At 46.0% G+C, this 22,887-nt stretch overlaps 1 protein-coding gene across 1 annotated transcript in view; it reads right to left on the reverse strand.

Annotated features, from left to right (window-relative positions):
* Nucleotides 1–327: 327 nt before the first annotated feature.
* LOC310782503 (guanine nucleotide-binding protein subunit alpha-13-like) overlaps nucleotides 328–22,887 on the reverse strand; it is a gene marked incomplete at both ends in the record, with an annotated part of 41,323 nt that continues 18,763 nt past the window's right edge. Inside the window, 3 exons of the mRNA XM_083643178.1 lie at nucleotides 328–696; nucleotides 7,811–8,014; nucleotides 19,234–19,284. Coding sequence (XP_083499304.1) covers nucleotides 328–696; nucleotides 7,811–8,014; nucleotides 19,234–19,284 — 624 coding nt within the window. The remainder of the gene's footprint in view (nucleotides 697–7,810; nucleotides 8,015–19,233; nucleotides 19,285–22,887) is intronic.

Here is a 22,887-nt window from a genome sequence, read left to right on the forward strand (position 1 = left end):
CTTTGGAAGTCAATTATATCGCAACAGTGCGGTTTTTTTAAAAACTTCAAAATCAGTGTTGTGCAGGACAGTCCACACATGATGCATGCTTTGGTGAAGATTTGACAACATTTCAAGGAGGGATCGCAAAAAAACTTTTGGACAAAATTCAAAATGGAGGAAAATCTAGTCATAAATGGTAGAAAAGAGTCCTGTGCTGTGAGGTGGCTTTTGGTTGGGCGCTAGGGTCTTCTCCAACATCCAGCCCCTCCTGTCCTGACTGCCACAGCCAGGCCGCCCTCCTGAGGGTGCCCATTCAGGTCCTCTATTTTCACAGGCAGAGCGGGGTCATTGGAGCATGAACTGCTTGAGGTCGTCGTGGAGAATAATGTCCTTGATGTCTCGGAACACGAGCCGGATGTGCTCGGTGTCGGTGGTCGTGGTGAAGTGGTGGTACAGGGGCTTATGGCTGGTGTCGTGCCGCTTCCCCCGGAAACACTCCAAAATGAAGGCCTGGACGTCCCGCAGGCTGTGCTCGGGCCCGGTGTAGTCGTGGAAGTAGTCCTTAAACGGAACGGTCTTTATCTTCTCCTCCAGCAGGTCCATGTGGTTGAGGAAGAGTATGATGCTGACTTTGATGAAGGTAGGTTTGTTGACGACGGTCTCGAAGATGTTGAGCGACTCTTGCAGCCGGTTGGTCTGCCTGTCCTCCAACACCTGATCATGACAACAGAACATGGAGTGAGCAAAATGACTACTACCACTATTGTTGTTATTTTTGTAGGGGTAGTAGAATAATAATAACAACAACAACAACAACAACAACAATAATAATAGGAGAATAATTTGTTAAAGGATGGCTTTACCGTGGTGAATATGAAGATTTATTAAATGTAAAGCACCTATGGAGTTGGAATCCGTTAAATTTTTTCGAATCGGTTGTTCATAGCCTGACAAATCAAAGAAAATACACTCTGTGGGGTGGGGTGGGGTGGGGGGGGGAGGGGCGTGTGCGAGGTGCAGAAATCCTCCACTTCCCACAATGCACTGGGCTCGTGGTTTTCTAAGTCCACGCCCACCCCTCAGGCATTTGGCTGATATCAAACTCCAGTAGGTGGCGGTAATGCACATATATGTTTGCCAACCGCCATAAAACTCAAAGAAGAAGAAGAAGGCATCGACATAAAACAATAGTAAAAGAAGAAGATTTTTTATTTATTTTTTGGCTCCAAATGGCACCAAATTTAAACCGAAGTATATATGTCGGGAGATGTCTTCACGCACAAAGTTTCATGCAGTTTAAGGCATTTTCCTAGGAGTTATGAGCATCTGATGTTGTAACTATTTCATGTAAAAAAGGGTACATTGCTCAGCGTTGATTTCGTAACTTCAACGCACCTTCTACTATATGTAAAATTTGACGAGCTTTCCAATGCCGCCAGTCCCGTGTCTGTAGCTGCTTCCGTTCCCGAGATATGGCCATGGTTCTTTGCAAGGAGCTAGGGGAGCTAACATTAGCTAGCCTAGGCTATGCGGTGAAAAAAGATGGCTGCCTTTTGTTTTGCTTCAGGAGCTATGAAGGGGCGTGGAGGACCTCTAGAGGCGGAACCATGGCGGCACACCCCCACAACACTTGTAGTTTACAGCTGCTCGTCTTCCGCAAGTCTGGACTTGGCCGCTCTGAGGTAAAACGCGTCAGAGCGGCCACAAAATATGTGAGAGATAAGGGAGATCAGCCAGGAGGGTTGAGTGAGGGGAGGTAAAGGCTGCTTATCTAATCCAACTACTGACATTGTAATGACTTAAATATGGTTGAAAATCAGGAAAGCCGGCCTTTAAATGCTTACAATAAATATAATGGGGCAGTATAGAGAAACAAACGCCCATAAAAAGATAAAAACATGAATATGGGAGAGAAATGCATGTGTTTTTTTAAGGAGGTCTGTAAAATTGGAAATACATAATGAACTGGCCAGTATTTGCTAGAGCAGGGATACTCAACTTGCTTTGCCCGGGGGCCACTTTCGTGAAATGATAGAAGGCCAGGGGCCAGTTAATAAACAATCAATATACATTTTTCTGTAGCGGATTGTAGGTTTTTGGGGTGTCAGCCGGAGTTATACGTGCCTGGGTAGCGAGCAGACGGCGGTATTTGACAATTTAGCAGCTAAATCATAGATTATTGAAAGATATTCCATATTCCAGACTGAAATGCTATAACAGAAGTGTGAGTATTGGCCAGAATGACATGAACATTTGGACACTTATTCAGCGGGTACCTTGCATGTTGCGTTCAGGTGCACTGTAAAAAAAAAAAAAAAAAAAAAAAAAAACATTTTTGCAATTCCATCGTGGGCCACACAGGGGGCGCCCGCGGGCCGCACGTGGCCCGCAGGACAATGTGTGAAATTTGTTCTCCGCATTTGACCCATCCCCTGGGGGAGCGGTGAGCGGCAAATTGTGGTCCGGTCCGTGTCCCCCCCCCTCTTTTTTAACAGACAACAGTTTTTACATACATTACATACATAATATTATGTAAATATACAATATTACATACAGAATATTTTCAGAAATATCGCGATACTGTATTTGGGAAATATCACAATTTTGAACATCTACTTTCAGAGGCTGCAGTTTTAAAGCCAAAGTGAAGTTTCTGGTATGGTATATAGGTATCATATGAAACTAGAAGACCTAAGGAATCGATTTGTACCAACCATGCTAGTTTGTGAGGAAGGTAGCTAAATAACATTCCCAGACCTGTCAACCTTGAGAAAATATTTTGAGTACCATACACTGGCGCCCGAGCGTCGTGACTCGTGTGTGACGCGCCGCAGTGTGTTTTGAGTCCACCTGCTTATGCTTTTAGTATAAGCAGTCACTTGTCAGTTTAGGGCACTTAAAAAAATAGGCACTTATAGGCACTGACCCCCCCAGATTTCTTGCAAAATGGTATTCTACTTGATTTGAAAACTCTGCAGTCAAGATGGCCGCCTATACTAGATTCTTTAGCTGGCAGAATTCCTCCTCCATAAACTAACATAACTTGGCCAATAAGTATGTAACATACAAAATAAAACAACCCGTAATATCTTCATTTGATGTAGAATGCAGTCAGAGGACATGTAACTGTTTAGTTAAACTTGCATTCCAGGAATATTGCTCTAAAGATAACGTAAATGGCTCGAGACTGTTTCGCCCTGAAACCCACTCGCTTTGTGCCAGAACACAATCGATTGGGGGTGGAACACGCCAAGATTGGCCAACGCCAACGCCAGTGCCCAGAACTGTCAAATCAAATCATCGACAGATGCCTCCCAATATTTTCATTGTATCCGAGATAGATATCATAAAAAACATTATGAATATAGCCACGTTATAAACAACAAACTAACGCTGGTGATCCGCATGGAAACAGTGTTACTCGAAATGGTTAAAAGTTATATCAATTTGGTCATTCAGTGGCATTTTACTGCCATATAACATAACTAGCGGCTAATATTAGCCACAGTAGGCGATTACCCAGGGCATTGCTCTTAAAGGGCTCGCGCCGCGTGACCTACAGTAATCACATGGGGGGAAAAAAACATTTTTCACATGAGTGGGGCACGCGCAAATACCACCGTGACATCACAATGTACAAAATCTCCCATTCATTTGAGGGCACAAAAAAAGCAGGTTTGAACCCATAGAGGGAACTTATGCTGCTGAAAATGATACAAATGGTACAATGGTAACAGTTTGGTCTCAAATGTGGACATTTTGACCAGAATTCTTCACACACCACCCCCAAAATCAAATATATTGGTTAAAAGCTGAATAAGGTGTTTTTGGGGGTAAGTTACACTTTAAAAATAAGAGAGAGCGAGAGAGAGAGAGAGAGAGAGAGAGAGAGAGAGAGAGAGAGAGAGAGAGAGAGAATTGGATTACAATTCCATTGAGTGAATTTGAGTGATTGGGATTATTTACTATTTTGGTTTAATCTGCATGCCTGTTCATGTGACGCATAAAAGCCTGTCAGTGATATTCAGACCTACCATGACCTTTCTGTGAATTAATAAACACGATTAATTGGTCATGTAAACACTAAGTACTTAGCTACATGACCCATTAATCTTGTTTATTCATTCTTGTTAGTGTCTCTCCTAAAGATCAATATATCAGCTTCAGGTCTTCTAACGTTAAACCTTTTGTTGGTTTTATTAAAAAATCAGCATCTTTGCAGATATGTTGATTGAATGTGAAGCAAGAATAACTCTAAACGGCCTTCCTTGTTGTTTCATTCATCAGACTTCTGCTGACAAAAACAGCAGGAGAAACCCAGACATTTAGAAACACCACACCATACCACGTTTGGTTCCTGCATCCTACCGATCATTACACGTCACTTAACCGCACCGATTGTAACATTACACAGCTAACGCTAGCCTTGAAACAGTTACTGTAACGTTAGAATGTTCCTTAGCTGCTAACTGGCATTTAACATTACATTACAACATTAACATTCTATAGACCGCAATGTTTCCCTTCCCCAGCCAATTCCCTGGCACTCTTCCCAGACTCTGGCACCTCCTACCTGCATTGTATTCGTTATTAAGAGTGGCTAATTAAATATATTGATCTTAGAAAGCTGCAGCAGCAGTTCGGCTGTCAGAAAGTAGCTCCCTTGCGTGACACACACTAACTGATGCATGACGAAGTCATGACCCGCCCAAATCTGCCTCTGATTGGCTAGACTCGTTGCATTCGTTGGTTGGATTGGTCAGGTTGCTAGTCTTTCATAGTAGTAGTCATGACCACAGTGAGAGTAGATTCACAACACACGATACGCATACTGCCCAGTGCACCCATACACAATTGAATTCACAGGCGTCAACACCTTTTTGCGTAGTTTTAACTGACAAATCGTACCACCGTACTTTGATGCCAAAATGCATGCATGGTACGAAAAATACGTGCAGGTTGGCAGGTCTGCACTCCAAAGTTAGGCACTTCCACGCAGTGGAAGTGGTCCCTGGGAAATTTGGTTTGGTACGTAGTGGTAGCCTGACTCCGCCAGATGGGGGCGGCATTGTTCCACAAATTCACAATCTCACCTCCGTCTGGTCCCGGCTCAAGATTGGTGTTTAAATCGGCCGCCACCCAGGCGAACCAATCAGCGTGAGCTACGGGCGGGCTTTGGCGAGACCGGGTGTGACGCCACCGAGAGGCGCCTGTGCGTTTGTAGTTCTTTCACTATTCAACATGGCGGCGGCTACCGAGGCTAGCTCCAATGGGCTAGTCAAACATTCTATTCAAAACAATAAGCTAACATAAACTTTAAACACTTGATCTTACAGTGAGTATGAAACCGTAACTGTATTGCTGTAACGTTATCAACTATGAACGTTAGTAAACAAGACATTCTTGTAGAATTTGGGGAGATAGCCTTCAGACCGTTGCTAGGCTGGGAGAACTTATTAGCAGCCATCAGCTAGCTGTAAGGCTAGTGAATGGCTAGCCGTTAGCCATTCACGCAAGTCACACAAACACAAAGCCCTTCTCACCACTGCCCAGTAAACATGCAATCTGTTAAACCATAATTCTTGTTCCAAATAGAAATAAATCATAACGTTAATCAAAATGACACTGAAATATTAGCTAATCAACAGAACTGCAAAGATCAGTGTGATGTATTGTCCCTTTACTGTTAGCTGAACGCAGTGTATTCTGCTATGATTGGAATGTTGGCTGCTGTTTAATAAACCACGTTAACTCACGTTGGTGTCCGAGTGACATATTATGTTATACAGGTGAGATTAAAGATCTCAGGTATAACAATCAGTTTATCTGATATTTTCCCCCGTATGACTCTTGCATAAATTATACTGTGAAGTGTGAATATAGCTCTTACAAGCATATTGTAGTCCTTTATGTCTGATATTCTGGAGCTGTTACTCGAGAAATTGGTTTATCGATAGAACATAGCTTAAGATTTTGCACTTGTACTTTAGATAGGGGGTAAACAAACGGCATGGGAGCCAATACTAGGAATAAATAAACAACATTGTGTCTGACAATAAAGTGATGATGATGATGATGAAGGAACCATTCTTAAAGTTTGAGATTATATCCAAATACATGCTGCATGGTGTAACCCAGGGGTGCCCAATACGTCGATCGCGATCGACCGGTCGATCGCGAAGGTAGTGTGGTCGATCGCATGGCATTGAGGAAGAAAAAAAAAAAAAGATTTTTTTTTTTTTTTTTTACTGTTTTTCCACTGTTTCCACTGTTTTTCCACTGTTTTTCCACTGTTTCCACTGTTTTTCCACTGTTTTTCCACTGTTTCCACTGTTTTTCCACTGTTTTTCCACTGTTCCACTGTTTTCCACTGTATACTCAGTGTATATATATATAAATAAATATGCTTGGTAGCTCACTTTGACTTGGTCATTTTAAAAGTAGCTCGCAAGCTGAAAAAGTGTGGGCACCCCTGGTGTAACCTAAGGGTGTTTTTCCTCTTCTCTGTGAACCTTGGTACCTTGACGTCCTCTGGGCTCCAGGCAGCTCCCTTTCGCAGATTCATCTGACATCAACATCTTTATGAATTTACATCATCTTATCATTTTACCCAATCGTGCCTCAAGACCAGCAGATTATGTAACAACACCACCACACGGCCGTCTTTTCTCCGTTTACTTTATTATCACAAAAGTAAGCAAATAACATTCTCCAGTCATGCGTAAACATCTACCATTCCACTGACAGATATGCTAAAATTCACCAGTCCTTAATGCTAAATAGTAGCGTTAAATCATTATATTGTATCAAAGCGTTTGGCTGTTATTGCCATGATCATAAAGGCTAGAGAGCGTTGCGTCTCCATGACGTTAGCCGTCCAGGGTGCGTGCCACTCGGTGTCATATCGTGTCATCAGTTCCCTGAAGAAACGAACAACGATATGTGTTAGTGAATGAATCGCTGTTAACGTTAACATTAATCATCAATCATCAGACGTAGCACCCCAACCTCCGGGCGGGCGCCACCCGTGCCGGGAGCCCTCCTTCCCGGCCGCGGGCACCCAGCACAGCCACCGCCCACGCCAAGAGCCCCTTCGCGTGGGCGGTGGCTGCCCTGGGTGTCCGCGGCCCGGGAGAGGGGCCCCCGGCACGGGCGGCGCCCGCCCGGAGGCCGGGGCGGCTGCTAGCTAGTTGTGGATTGCTGCTGCCAAGCTAACTCGCAAATGTTGCTAACGTTAGCGTAACATCAGTTAATCCAATCAGTTACATTTAACATGCAAAATGGCCTACCTGCACTTCATCCTCAGTCAGACATCTGCAGTAATTCTTCTTTCTTTTGACAAATTGAATAGTCAATGGTTGCACCCAATATTCACCTTACAAAAACACCAAAAAGTCTGCGACCTCCATCCTAACTATTTAGCAATTGTAGTCCTAGCTGTTCGTGTTTACCAGGCGCTGCTACGTCATGAAGGGAAGTCGATATGATTGGTTGGCGTTGGCAAGCCCAGACGGTGACAGACAGACGGTCCATCCAATCACCTGCCTAGTAGCTTGAAAAAAGTGACTGCCCTCTTCAGCAATGTAGCTTGGCCGAACCCAGATGGATGTTGGTTGTGAAACAAATGTGAACGAACTTACATCCATCTGGCAGCATCAGGTTAACGTAGTGGTACTTGGACGGAAAAGTTTGGGAACCCCTGTGCTGGAGCAAACTGATTGTGTGACTTATCGTGCGATCTAAAGTGTGTGTGCTTGCTTGTGTGTGAGAGGAAATGAGATGCCGTGTGTGCACGGTGTGTGCTTGCGGGACTGGAGCGCGTTCTCACCTGGTCGTAGGCGGAGGAGGATACGAGGAAGAGGATGCAGTCGACAGAGTCAAAGCACTCGAACCAGTGCCTCCTTTCTGACCACAGCCCCACCTTCACAATCTTGAACGACAGGTTCTTGACGTCAAAGTCGTACTCTTGGATGCTCGTGTTGGGTGGTGTACCACGAGTGGACTGGATGTCCCAGTCACTGGGAATATAAGTCTGGTGGAGACACGGAGAGATCCAATGAATGAATGACTGAATGAACATGAAAGACAAATGGACACGTTGCAGCAAATAAGCTCTTCCAGGCTGTAAGACTGGTAGCGGTTCACACATTCAGTGCACTCGGGACTGCTGATATAAGGGGACTTTACTGAATTAACCCCAACATCTCTGCTTCATGGAATGCTGTCACACAGGATCATTTGCTGAATTCACTGGTGCTCTAGAGCAGTGGTTTTTAAACTTTTTGTGGCCAAGGCACACCAAATGGCAAGCCAAAATCTCAAGGCACACCTGATTCATATCCATGCAAAATAGTCTGTAAATGCTTTTTATTTACTTAAGCATATTTACTTAACAAAATAATTCAAGAATGCATTTGAAACTTTGTCAAATTACATCAAAGCAGCTCATACTATTTAATCAATCCAATTAATTGTTTAAGCAGAATATCGGAGCAATTTACATTCTGTTATTAAACCTGTCAGTTTCTTATCTGACCTGTTAAGTTAAGTTAAGTTAAGTTAAGTTATCCTTTATTTATCCCCTTGGGGAAATTCATCCTCTGCATTTGACCCATCCTCTACTAGGAACCTTCCTAGAACTAGGAGCAGTGGGCAGCCACTGTGCAGCGCCCGGGGACCAACTCCAGTTCTTTTGCCAGTACCTTGGTCAGGGGCACTGACAGGAGTATTAACCCTAACATACATGTCTTTCTTGATGGTGGGAGGAAACCGGAGCACCCGGAAAAAACCCACACGGACACGGGGAGAACATGCAAACTCCACACAGAAAGGACCTACCTAGATACTTTTCCATCCACAACGTTACTCTGCCATGATGCCATTGCCATCTGTGCTGTCTGACCAACTGACAACACAATTCTCCCTCTGCTTTCATTGGTCGCCGTCGGTGCTCCCATCAGCAAACAAGAGAGTCCACGCGAGGGAAAACAGTGAAAGTGCCAAAGTGAAATAAAATGATTGCTTTACTTTTCATCTCCCCATTTGAAATGCGCCCTGACAACGCTGTTATACTGTTGTTGTGTTGAAATGCACCATGTTACCTGGAAGACTTAATGTTTGCTCCCCTGACTATGAACATGTGTGGCTGTGCCGTCCACTCGCGTCTGCTTGACTTCAAGCCCTGTGCGCATGCAGCCAGAGACCTTTAATATTATGGCTCATTTCCACCACATTTTACAGCCCTGCACAGCTCGTCACCACTCGGCTCTATTTGTTTCGACCCGATGGATGTTTTGTTTCCACCGCTGCTGATCTGCCCCCGCCCACCCCGGCCCACAACTGGTCGTCATAGCGACAGCATATCTGTCCTCCGCCTTTAGCCGAAGTAGGCTATAACATAACGTTAAAATTAAATCCATACACAGAACTTTTAAACTGTTTATGAAATACTGGTGCCTCTAAATGACCTACAGTGTACATTGGCAAATGTGACAATCGGCCAGGAGAATGGATATCACTTGTTGTTAGTCAAACTCACATGCATGCGCTGCGCGAGGGACGGGGGTTGCGCTACAGAGTGAAGCCTCTACCCCGGCGGCCTCTCACCATGCAAGACCGCGGCTTCACCAAAGCCCCGCCTGCAGGCTAGCGGAGCCGACGCTGCACTCAACTACAAGGGCTTCCTGAGCAGCGGACTTTTTCTCTCTCAAAACAATTGAAACCCACCGCCATGTTAAAGCTGAGTAAGGAGATCGATTTTATTTCACCAGAGGCGAAGGCAGCAACACAAAAGACTGATGGAAATAACATAACAGAAGAGAAGGTAAGCCCCACTAAACTGGTATGCAGCATTGCATTGACAGTCATTAGATAGAGTAAACACGATTTTGCCTGACCAATCAGTCGTCTACAATGTTTTCACGTCACCGTATGAACCCGGGTTCACAGCGCTAGAACCTCAACAGAGCAGGGACCAAAAGCAGCACGACTCAACCCCAACTCAACCCAGGCTGTCCACGTTTTTGATCGGTGGAATGAGACAAAAAAGCGAGACGAGCTGGGCGGGGCCGCGTTGATACCAGCGGTGGAAATGGGCCATTAGAGGCATACGCCCCACTCCAGGCTCCGCCAATTGTAAGAAATACATCTCTTCCGGTCTCCTAAATGGGCGTGGTTTTCAGCTTGTTATTGGCTGTCTGTCAATGGTATGAATCTTCATTGGCTGACCAGTCTCCTAAGGGGGCGTGGAAGTGGCCAAACCTCCATGGCACAGATACAGGAAGTCAAAAGTGCGAGAAAAAGCCAGCACTCCAAATGTCCTTTCACAGGTTTTAATATTTCCTCAAACCGGGCAGCAGCAACAAACGTTTCAGCCAAAGGCCTTCCTCAGCGTTGTGCTGTGTCAGGTTCCTCAGCGTTGTGCTGTGTCAGGTTCCTCAGCGTTGTGCTGTGTCAGGTTCCTCAGCGTTGTGCTGTGTCAGGTTCCTCAGCGTTGTGCTGTGTCAGGTTCCTCAGCGTTGTGCTGTGTCAGATTCCTCAGCGTTGTGCTGTGTCAGGTTCCTCAGCGTTGTGCTGTGTCAGGTTCCTCAGCGTTGTGCTGTGTCAGGTTCCTCAGCGTTGTGCTGTGTCAGGTTCCTCAGCGTTGTGCTGTGTCAGTCAGGCAACAATGACGGCTATATACAATCATGCCGGAAGTACAATCAATTATTGAATAAAACATTTTACAAAAACACAATATGCCTCACCAGTAGAAGCAAGGATCTAATTGTAAAGAAGCAGTTAGAAAAACAATTAGAAAAACAATACATTTGTAATAATCACAAGTCATGAAGCACCACTCTCTCTGACGCGGGTTGCCCCGAGACAGCAGGTCGGCCCCAAAATTCAGCCGGCCTGGCACATGAATACGATACGCCCACAGGTGAATCCCTGCCGCTAACTTGTTCAGCGCCGCGGACCTGTTTGTTCAGGTGGACGATCGATGCCGTATTGTCCGAACGGATCAGAACATGGCGCCCATGTATCAGCCGTTGGAAGTGAAGCAGAGCCAGGCGAATCCCCTCTAGCTCTAGCACGTTTATGTGGCGAAGCTCCTGAGCCTCCGCACACCGCGCCCCACCCCCAGAGGGAGGCGTCGGTGCGAATGACCAACCTGAGCGGGACAGGGCCCAACCGAGTGCCTCTCGGGAGGTAACGGGGGTCCGCCCACCTGACCAACGCCCGCCGGACACGTCAGAGGAATCCTGCGATAACGGTCCCTGGCTGTGTCCAGGCGATGTCTGAGAAACCAGCTCTGGAACGGGCGCATGTGTAGCCTTCCCAGAGGGAGCACGTCCACCGCTGAGGCCATAAGTTCCAACATGACCGTGCACTGATGCACTGACACGGAGAGACCCAGAATTAACACCCTTGCCGTCCGCATGGTGTGTGCCTGTCACTCTGGCGAGAGGCGTGCCAGCATGGCCCGAGAGTCCAGCTCGAGCCCCAGGAAGGTCGCAACCTGCGCTGGGACGAGGCAACTCTTCTGCAAGTTCACCAAAAACCCCAGGGTCTGCAGGTGATCTGTCACCGCCCTGGTGTGCTCCATGGCGCGGACCCTCGAGTCCGCCACTATGAGAGCATCATCGAGATACAGGAAGACGCGAATCCCACTCACGCGGAGGGGAGCCAGGGCTGTCTCCACGCACACGGTGAAGGTCCGTGGGCTCAAGGACAGGCCGAACGGCAGGACGCAGAACTCATAAGCTTTTCCCAGGAAGGAGAACCTCAGGTATTTCCTGTGCCTCTGAACCACGGGGACATGGAAGAACGCATCTTTCAGATCCACGGAAGTAAAGAAATCCCCCAGCCTCAACGCATTGAAAAGGGGAGGGAAAGCAGGGGAGGGAAAGCATAAGGAACGGGAACTTCCTCAGCATCCTGTTGAGGCTCTGAAGGTCCAGAATCGGACGCATGGAACCGTCCTTCTTGGGTACGGCAAAATACCTGTGATAGAACCCCGAGCGCTTCTCCGCCTTGGGGACCGAGCGTATCGCCCCCTTGGCGAGCAGCGTGGTAACCTCCTCTCGGAGTATGTCCAGGGACCTCCCATCAGCAGCTGAATCGGGTATGCCGTGGAAGGCGGGCAGAGGTCTCTCTTCCTCATGCAGGTTACCAGCCTGGTCACACACTGCTGTGGGATGGCATTCCACTCATCAAACAGGATTTGTCGCAAGTCAGCCAACGTGGTTGTGTTGGTCACTCTAGCAGGAACAGCACGCCCAAGCTGATCCCACAGATGTTCAATTGGGTTGAGGTCAGGACTGTTGGCAGGCCATTCCATTCTCTCTACTCCCAAATTCTGGAGGTAGTCTCTGATAAACCCCGCTCTGTGGGGGCGAGCGTTGTCATCTTGGAGGATGGAGTTCGGTCCCAGACTGTGGAGATATGGGATTGCCACTGGTTGCAGAATCTCATCTCGACATCTCTCTGCTTTGAGATTGCCTCCAATGATGACAAGCCTGGTGCCAGGCTGTTGTGGCTGTGTATGGTTTTTCCACACGCTACTGAGGCTCCTGTTTGTTAAATTAATAAATTGTAAAATTGCCAATATGTATTGTTTCTTCCTTGTTACTGATAGACTTCAAATCATCCAATCCACCAAACAAGACTCAATAGCAACAGCAGAATAAGCTGTTTGGCATTGGCAGAGAAGATTTGGCAAATTTTTCATGAGCGCAACCCACATAGTCAGCTGTGCTGCTCATTCCACAAATGCATGTTCCTTACAAATGGGGCACCATTTAAAAGGGAAATAAACAGGCTTTCCAATGGTATAAAATGTATTGCCAAGAAGAAGCATTGTTACAACTAGAGACCGACCGATAATCGGTACACCGATTATCGGCAGCCGATATGACGTCATATGCGCGTTTAATATCTTATCGTTAACGGCTTTAATGTCGCCGATAGGGACCGATAAGGGAACATGTCCATATACCTTCAAAATGAGGTTTTTTCGATGGTAACGCTTACTTTGTCCAGCAGAGTGCGCCACGAGGTCACAGGGCAGCTGCCCTTCTTTGTTTCCCCAGCCCCCCTCCCCCCTCCTTCTTCCTCCAAAAACAAACCCGAGTCGGACACTCACAGACAGCAGTGCAAGTGACTTCAAGTTCCATGGATCTGCGGTGCAGTCTGCCTCATTTCAAGTTGTTACACGGTAAACTTCTGTTAACTGATTGAAATGTTTCGTGTTATCGATTGTGTTAACACACCGCTCGTCCGCCGCTGACTGATAATAAGTTAACAGCGATAGTATGTAGCCAAGCAACAGACTCAATACTTTTCGTCTCCTTAAGAAAGCCTTTCTGGGCATGCTAAAAAATCAGCAGAGGTTTTAGCATTGTCGACAGAGGAGAGATCCTGCTGTCTTGTGACAAGACAAGTCATATGAGTTTTAAAGCTCATATGACAAAGAAAGTTAAATTAGGTGCGCACTGCCACATGATGGGACTACCCCATGATCAAGCTAGCAGCTACGCTAAGCTAACCATACTTAACGTTACTTAGTAGTTTCCCATCTCAGAAAACAACACGTGCAGTGCTAATTAAACCACCACGGTTAGTGTATAATATCTTATTGACTGCAGTGCTGACGATCGTTATATCTTGACTGTGTGTGGACTGGCAGTATTGAAGCAGTTTTTGAGAAGATAGATAAATGTGGTGCGCACTGCATGTAAACAATGATCCAGCCGGGCCGCTAAGCTACTTAACGTAACGTAGTATTTTGCGAGCTCAGAAAACAATGCAGTGCAAATTAAACCACCACGGTTAGTGTATAATATCTTATTGACTGCAGTGCTGACGATCGTTATATCTTGACTGTGTGTGGACTGGCAGTATTGAAGCAGTTTTTGAGAAGATAGATAAATGTGGTGCGCACTGCATGTAAACAATGATCCAGCCGGGCCGCTAAGCTACTTAACGTAACGTAGTATTTTGCGAGCTCAGAAAACAATGCAGTGCAAATTAAACCACCACGGTTAGTGTATAATATCTTATTGACTGCAGTGCTGACAATAGTTATATCTTGACTGTGGACTGGCAGTTTTGAATCGGCTTATGACTGTTTGTTTCATTATATAAACAGCGAAGTTTTGGTAAACAACATGCCATGTTTTTGATAATAAATGAAATAACGTTTCTCATTGGAATTTAATTAAAATATGATAGCCTCGAGTAGAGAATGTAATGTATTAATAATGTTACATTTAAGTAGGCTACTACTGTACATGTCAGAGGGACATATTTTCTAGCCTACATTTCTACTCCACTGACATTCTGCTATTGCAACTACTTTTTTGCATGGAATATATAAACACTGAGCAGTTAATGACTTATCTCAAAATAATGAAATGTTGTTCTTTCCTTTATCACTTATTTACAGATGGCTGACAAAAGGCCAAGAAGGAGCAAGATCTGGGAGTACTTCACCGATGCCAATGATGTAGTGGCCTGCAATACCTGCGCAGCAGAGATAAGCCGGGGATCTAGCAAATCCTGCGACAAGAACACAAGCAACATGTGGTACCACCTGAAAGTGTTTCACCAGGAGATCCATGCTGAAGCTGAGGCACTCCGAGCAGCTGAATCAGCGTTACAAAAAAAAAATACAGCAACAATGCAGCAGAACACACTAACACAGATGTTTGACAGATTAAATAAATGGGCCCCTGCAGATCCAAGATCAAAGAAGGTGGACAAGTTGGTGATGGAGATGATTGCGACAGATCTACAGCCATACGCCATCGTTGGAGGTGTTGGTTTTCGAAGGCTTCTAGCTGCCGTAGAGCCCAGGTACACCATAAAAAGTGAGAAGTTCTACCGCACAGAGAAGCTGCTTGAAGTCCATCGTCAAGTAGTGGAAACAATCCAAAAGCTACTCTCTGTTGAAAATGCTGGAGCAGACTTAGCATTCACAACAGACTGCTGGTCAGGGACCACTGAGGCACTGATGAGCTTGACCGCTCATTATATTGACAAAGAATGGAAAAGAGTACAGATCGTACTTAATGTGAAGGCGATGTCAGGATCCCACACCGGCGAGTACATAGGAGAGCTGTTTATGCAGATGCTGGAGCAGTGGGACATTGACAGCAAGCGCGTACTGCTGGTACTACGTGACAGCGGGGCCAACGTGGTGAAAGCGATGAGGGTAGTGGAGATGCCGGGCCTCAGCTGTAGCGCCCACACGCTCCAACTTGTAGTGCAGGATGCCCTTAAATCACAGAGGGCGGTAGTGGATCTCATTGCCCGGCTGAAGAGGTGTGCCACCCACTTCGGTCACTCAATCTGTGCCAAACAGAAGCTTGAAACAATCCAGGCGGAGGTTGGCGCCCCTGGTCATTCCATCCTTCAGGCAACACCAACAAGATGGAATTCGACCTTACACATGCTCAAAAGAATGCTGGAGCAGAAGCGAGCGCTCACCTTGTATGCTGGGGAGTACGGGAACTTTACATGCCCAACTGTTGACGAGTGGGACATAGTGAGCAAACTCGTGGAGACTTTGACTCCTATAGAAGACATCACTCTGGAAATGAGCAAGGCGGATGCTTCCATCTCATGCATCTTACCCACAACTGCAGTGCTACGCCGCTACCTGGAGGCACAGGGTCCAGACACAAGGGGCATCCAAACCCTTAGAAAGACGATGCTGGAAAGCTTGAACAAGAGATTTGGAGCCATGGAGGAAAGAAGAGAAGTGGTTTTGGCCTGCATATTAGATCCACGCTACAAGGAGCGCCCTCTGTCAGACACAACATTAAGTACAGCCAAAATCTGGGTCCAGGAAGAGGCAGAAAAACTCGGAAGACGCACCGCAGAAAGCCGCTCCACTGAAGCAAGCCACAGCACTGCATCCACCAGCGCCGCGAGATGCTCCACTCGAGCAAGCAGCAGCACTGCATCCACCAGCACCGCAGCAAGCCCCTCCACTGAAGCAAGCTGCAGCACTGCATCCACCAGCACCGCAGCAAGCCCCTCCACTGAAGCAAGCCGCAGCACTGCAGCCAACCCCACCGCAGCAAGCTGCAGCACTGCAGCCACCAGCAGGGAGGGCCAGTCTGAGAGTCAGCGTCTTTTAGACAGCCTGTATGATGACCTGCTGCTGAACCAACTAGGACAGGCAGAGCCAGGGGAGCCAGGTGAAAGTCTGCTTGAGGAGCTGGAGCGGTATATGAAAGAGCCAGTTCTGGATCGTAAAAAAGGTTTGTTAAACACTTTGGCTTCCCCGCCCCCCTAGAATGAATGAACATCAATGTACGGTATGTTTGTTTTATTTATATCCAGAAAAAGTAATCTAAACTTATTTATTTTTTATCATCATCAGGGGACCCCCTGCAATGGTGGAAGCAGAACAGTGACCGCTTTCTGAAACTGAGTCCATTGGCCAGGCGGTTCCTGACTCCTCCACCGTCCTCTGTCCCCAGTGAGAGGGTGTTCAGCACAGTCGGGAACATCTACGACGACAAGCGAAGCAGGCTGATAGGGTCAAATGCAGAGAAGTTATGCTTCCTGTATTACAATCTGCCCCTTATTGACTGGAAGTACTAAAATAGTCAGCAATTGACTGAAACTACTGAGGGAGAGAGTACTTTGTTTATTTTGAAAAGTCATATTTTTGTTAATTCTTTATCAAAGTAATCAGCAATTGACTGAACAGTGGCAGTGCACAGTAATGGCATTTATTTAGCCATGTAATTTATTTTCATTTATTATTTATTGAAATGTCAGAAACTGAACAGTGCACAGTAGGCCTAATGGTGTTACTATTTAGCCATTTAATTTATTTTAATTTATTATTTGACAAATTGAAATGTCAGCACTGTCAGTTGTTACAGTATTTTTATGTATGAGGCGAGCCAGGTTTCTCATTTTAGTTCACGGTTTACTCTCCTTGTGTATTATTATTTGCTAATTCGATGTCTATGCTACGTCTATGGTTAAGATTATACGTTTGTTTATTTTGTTTTTGTATTGCTCAACATGAGTGTGTGTGTTGACTGTGATGCCAATGATGTTGGTGTGTTCTGAAACTTCTGTTCTCACTCAGCAGCAGTCAATAAAGTAATTTGTTTAAGAAAGCAGCCATCTGTAACTTACTGTACCAGTTTGCATAGTCATATGCTCATATCGGTGCAAAATCTGTACACAATCCACATAGAAAAAGGTCTGTTTTCATTCCAGCTCAAAAATTCACTATATCGGTTTCCTTATCGGCTATCGGTGATTTTCCTGCCTCTAGTATCGTTATCGGTATCGGTTTGAAAAAACCATATCGGTCGGTCTCTAGTTACAACAGAGAAATAATCTACCAAAAACAAATTTCCGAACTTTTTGTTTGATGTTTACATTTAAAATAAAATAAAAAGACTATGGATGAAATTCTGCAAATGTATTTGGTGATCCAAACAAAATCACCTGCGACCCACCTGTGGGTTGCAACCCAGTCTTTGGGAATGACTGTTTTAACGTATGTCTTAATGAATGAACAGTCCTCTGGAGTTACCACACAGCACATAAGAACCACATTACAGGACCGCCCCCAGCTAAATGAATCCAGTTGGAATAGGGCTTAACTTCCACATGGTTGCGTGTAAAATCTACTACACATACACAGTGTGCTGAGGCATCTACTACACATACACACAGTGTGCTGAGGCATCTACTACACATACACACAGTGTGCTGAGGCATCTACTACACATACACACAGTGTGCTGAGGCATTAGCACAGGGCAAGGCAGAGGTAACTACACATACACACAGTGTGCTGAGGCATTAGCACAGGGCAAGGCAGAGGTAACTACACATACACACAGTGTGCTAAGGCATTAGCACAGGGCAAGGCAGAGGTAACTACACATACACACAGTGTGCTGAGGCATCTACTACACATACACACAGTGTGCTGAGGCATTAGCACAGGGCAAGGCAGAGGTAACTACACATACACACAGTGTGCTGAGGCATTAGCACAGGGCAAGGCAGAGGTAACTACACATACACACAGTGTGCTGAGGCATTAGCACAGGGCAAGGCAGAGGTAACTACACATACACACAGTGTGCTAAGGCATTAGCACAGGGCAAGGCAGAGGTAACTACACATACACACAGTGTGCTGAGGCATTAGCACAGGGCAAGGCAGAGGTAACTACACATACACACAGTGTGCTGAGGCATCTACTACACATACACACAGTGTGCTGAGGCATCTACTACACATACACACAGTGTGCTAAGGCATTAGCACAGGGCAAGGCAGAGGTAACTACACATACACACAGTGTGCTAAGGCATTAGCACAGGGCAAGGCAGAGGTAACTACACATACACACAGTGTGCTGAGGCATCTACTACACATACACACAGTGTGCTAAGGCAGTGGTTCTCAAATGGGGGTCCGCGGACCCCCAGGGGTCCGTCGCACTTTGCCAGGGGGTCCGCGAAAAGTTTTCAAGTAAAAAAATAATAAAAATAAAATAAAATAATAATAATAATAATTAAAAAGAAAATGCTACATGTTACTTATTCCTTCTCAAACTACTTCCTACATGGTGCTAGTCTATCAAAATATCTTGGCTGTCATTTATTGTGTTGCATAGTGGTTTTCTGGACTGTTGACAAATTGTGATATTGTAAGTCGCTTTGGACAAAACAAAAGCGTCTGCTAAATGACGTAATGTAAATGTAATGTAATAAAAAAAAAATATATATATATTTTTTTTTGCAAAATCTTCATAGTTCAACGAAAATAGTTTATGCTTTAAATCTAAAATGGTTCATGGATTACATTCTAATAACAAACCTATCAAATTAAAAGTCAAGCACGTTACCGTGGAAACAATTAAGCTTAGCCCAAAATCACAAATCAGAATGAGGGGGTCCGCGGTATATTTTCTATCTTGTAAGGGGTCCTTGGCTGAAAAACATTTGAGAACCTCTGTGCTAAGGCATCTACTACACATACACACAGTGTGCTGAGGCATTAGCACAGGGCAAGGCAGAGGTAACGCCGTTGCCACTGTTCTCGTGGTGAAAGTGGTCCGTTGATGAAAGGGCTTCTTTGCCAAAATGACAGCAACAATCTGGGTGGTTTGGTTTGTCCCACCAAAGTCTCTGGAATGTCTAGACATGATACAATATTAAATGTAGCATCTACATGACTGAATATAACAATCAGTCTAAGCAAAACAAAAAAACTTACCGGCTCGCCAAGCCTATCCACATTATCCAAGAAATACTTCACTGACTTGCCCTGCAGAAAGAGCGGGGAGAGAGAGAGGAGAAGGGGGGAGGGGGGTTTAGATGTTAATTCTATACAATTCATCAGATCCAGTAATTTTAAAGACCTATAATCAATCAGAAGAAATGTTGCTTCTGAGCACCCGCTGCAAGACTAGGGATGGGAATCGAGAACCCGGTTCTTAACAAGAACCGGGTCCCAGTGGATCGATTCCTTGGAATCGTTAGCCAACGTCCTGAACGATTCCACTATCGATTCCATGCGCGATGACGTCACACGCTGCGACACGCACGCAACGCAGCCTTGTTTTGTTTCCAGCCACCATGGCGTCTAGGCAGAAGCAAAACGATGACCACAGTGCCACTTGCAATGCTTGCAAAACCTCTATTTCGTCAAAGGGGGGAAATACTAGCAATATGCAGAAACATTTGTCCACACAGCATGCAATAATTTTGGAGGAATGTCACGTTTTCGATGTGCTATGGAGTGACGATAACGTGGCTAACAGCAGCGCGGCTAACGTTAGCGCGTCATCTGTTAATATGGAGAGTACGGTAAACTCCTCCAGACCCTGTCTATTGTGTAAACCAGATTTCACCAATACTCCATTTCCTTCCATTTAATTTAGAGGATGATGACGTTCAGAGTCAGACTGGTTCAGAGGCTGGTAGTCGCTCTGGGTCAGAGGCTGCAGCGAGTACTTCTTGTGCTGCGCACTTCTAGCCCCTCCATTCACCCAGGCAGGGAAGAGTAAAATGACCGAGGCGAGGGTAAACGAATGTCACCGAGCAGTGACTAGTTTGTCTGACATGCCAGCTAAAGTAAAATGTCCAAAGTTGCATGTTGTCATTCTAACCACTAGTTCTGTTTCATTCATTCCCACTATATATTTTCTATAGGGAGATGACAAAGATGCTCAACCCAAAATACAAACCCCCAAACAGAGCCAGTTTAACAGACACTGATCCCTGCTTGGTATGGGATTGAAAAGAGCAATCTGATCTCAGAGCTGAATAATAATACATAATTATAATAATAATAATCTAAAAGAAAATTAATGTTAATAAACCCGTTTGTACTCTTTTTTTTCCCCTTGCCCAATGAGAATCGATAAGAGAATCGATAAGGAATCGGATCGATAAGCAGAATCGAAAATGGAATCGGAATCGCTAAAATCTTATCAATTCCCATCCCTATGCAAGACCCAGAGGGAATATGTGCGTTTTCCTCGATGTTAGTCTCTTTCAAAAGTTGGCCTGTCTGCCTAAGAGCCCAGCCTGTCTGCCTAAGAGCCCACCCTGTCTGCCTAAGAGCCCAGTCTGTCTGCCTAAGAGCCCACCCTGTCTGCCTAAGAGCCCAGCCTGTCTGCCTAAGAGCCAAGCCTGTCTGCCTAAGAGCCCCGCCTGTCTGCCTGAGTCCAGCCTGTCTGCCTAAGAGTCCAGCCTGTCTGCCTAAGAGTCCAGCCTGTCTGCCTAAGAGCCCAGCCTGTCTGCCTAAGAGTCCAGCCTGTCTGCCTAAGAGCCCAGCCTGTCTGCCTAAGAGCCCAGCCTGTCTGCCTAAGAGCCCAGCCTGTCTGCCTGAGTCCAGCCTGTCTGCCTAAGAGTCCAGCCTGTCTGCCTGAGTCCAGCCTGTCTGCCTAAGAGCCCAGCCTGTCTGCCTAAGAGCCAAGCCTGTCTGCCTGAGTCCAGCCTGTCTGCCTAAGAGCCCAGCCTGTCTGCCTAAGAGCCCAGCCTGTCTGCCTAAGAGCCCAGCCTGTCTGCTTAAGAGCCCAGCCTGTCTGCCTGAGTCCAGCCTGTCTGCCTAAGAGTCCAGCCTGTCTGCCTAAGAGTCCAGCCTGTCTGCCTAAGAGCCAAGCCTGTCTGCCTAAGAGCCCAGCCTGTCTGCCTAAGAGCCAAGCCTGTCTGCCTAAGAGCCCAGCCTGTCTGCTTAAGAGCCCAGCCTGTCTGCCTAAGAGCCCAGCCTGTCTGCCTAAGAGCCCAGCCTGTCTGCCTGAGTCCAGCCTGTCTGCCTAAGAGTCAAGCCTGTCTGCCTAAGAGCCAAGCCTGTCTGCCTAAGAGTCCAGCCTGTCTGCCTAAGAGCCAAGCCTGTCTGCCTAAGAGCCCAGCCTGTCTGCCTAAGAGCCAAGCCTGTCTGCCTAAGAGCCCAGCCTGTCTGCTTAAGAGCCCAGCCTGTCTGCCTAATAGCCCAGCCTGTCTGCCTAAGAGCCCAGCCTGTCTGCCTGAGTCCAGCCTGTCTGCCTAAGAGCCCCGCCTGTCTGCCTGAGTCCAGCCTGTCTGCCTAAGAGTCCAGCCTGTCTGCCTAAGAGCCCAGCCTGTCTGCCTAAAGCTTAGGACATACTCCAGGAAGGCAGCGCGAGGCGGAGCTCCGCAAACCGGAGTCAAGTGTCAAGAAATGTGGTCAAAACATGGCTCAGTGTAGCCTACTTACTTCTTCATTTCATTTCTCTTCCTGTCTCTCCCATGGATCTGTTGTCTCCCTGGCAACAACATAACAACATGTCTGTGCGTGCGTGTGTGTGTGTCTGTCTGTTCGTCTGTCTGTCTGTTCGTCTGTCTGTCTGTCTGTCTGGCTGTCTGTCTGTGTTGTGTGTTTATCGCCAAACAAAGTTTGTGGATGACTCTCTGGCTAACGTTAGCAAATGACTTAAAATAAGAAGTGACATTTAATCTGTTGGAAGCACACAGAGAAGCCAGGTTGGCCTATCTTTGTTGATGGTGGTACCGCTATTGTCTAAATTAAAGCATACAGTTGTCGACCCTTGTCTTCAATACTCTTTGATAGCTAGCTTGATCTAGCTAGCCTGAGGTTGCGAGCCTTAGGCTGTGGCCAGAAAATGGCCATGTCAGAAAATGGACAGAATTATAAACTGATAGGCTAGATGTAACGCTATGTCCATTACGATGTTATTGAGATCACCTGGGAATGCGCTGCACGCACACTGTAGTCAGGAGGACATGAGAACATGGCAATGAAGTATTGCATCCATTTAACCCAGTACACCTGGAATCTGCTTACCTACAACTCAAATCAAGGACCCCTAAACTGACAACAATTAGACCATAGACCCCCATTTCATAAGATATTTTAGATGTTTTATTACATTTATTACATGACATTATTAACAGTTGATGAAGGTCTACTGACCGAAATGTTTGTCCATCCAAGAATAAGAAATATATTCTCCAGAGAAGGAAGACGGTTTGCGGGAGTTTTCTGTTCTACTAGATGTTTTATTACAGAAATGCATGAAACCCATGACCATCTATCGTTATATATATAGATATATACTGTATATTCCTGGGGACCCCTGGAGACCCTCAAGGACCCCTGGCACTTTGAGAACCACTAACTTAAGATAAGTGTTTTTTTGTTTTGTTTTTGTCACTGGGTTGTGGAGTGCCCACAACCCATCTGGCAGAGACTGACAGCTGAAATGGTTTGGGAGTGGTTAATGTAAATGAGGAGCTATTAATGTCCACTCCCCCTTACCTGGCTGCCTAGGTGTGAAAAACTTCTCCAACTTTAAAGGCTGATTTCTCAGCGTCTTGCTTTTCAGAGTGTGAACATTCAAATGAGCATATCTCCTTAACTCATTCACCGCCAAAGACGTCTTTG

Source organism: Poromitra crassiceps (assembly GCF_964638095.1).
Source record: "Poromitra crassiceps genome assembly, chromosome: 9".
NCBI lineage: Eukaryota > Metazoa > Chordata > Actinopteri > Beryciformes > Melamphaidae > Poromitra > Poromitra crassiceps.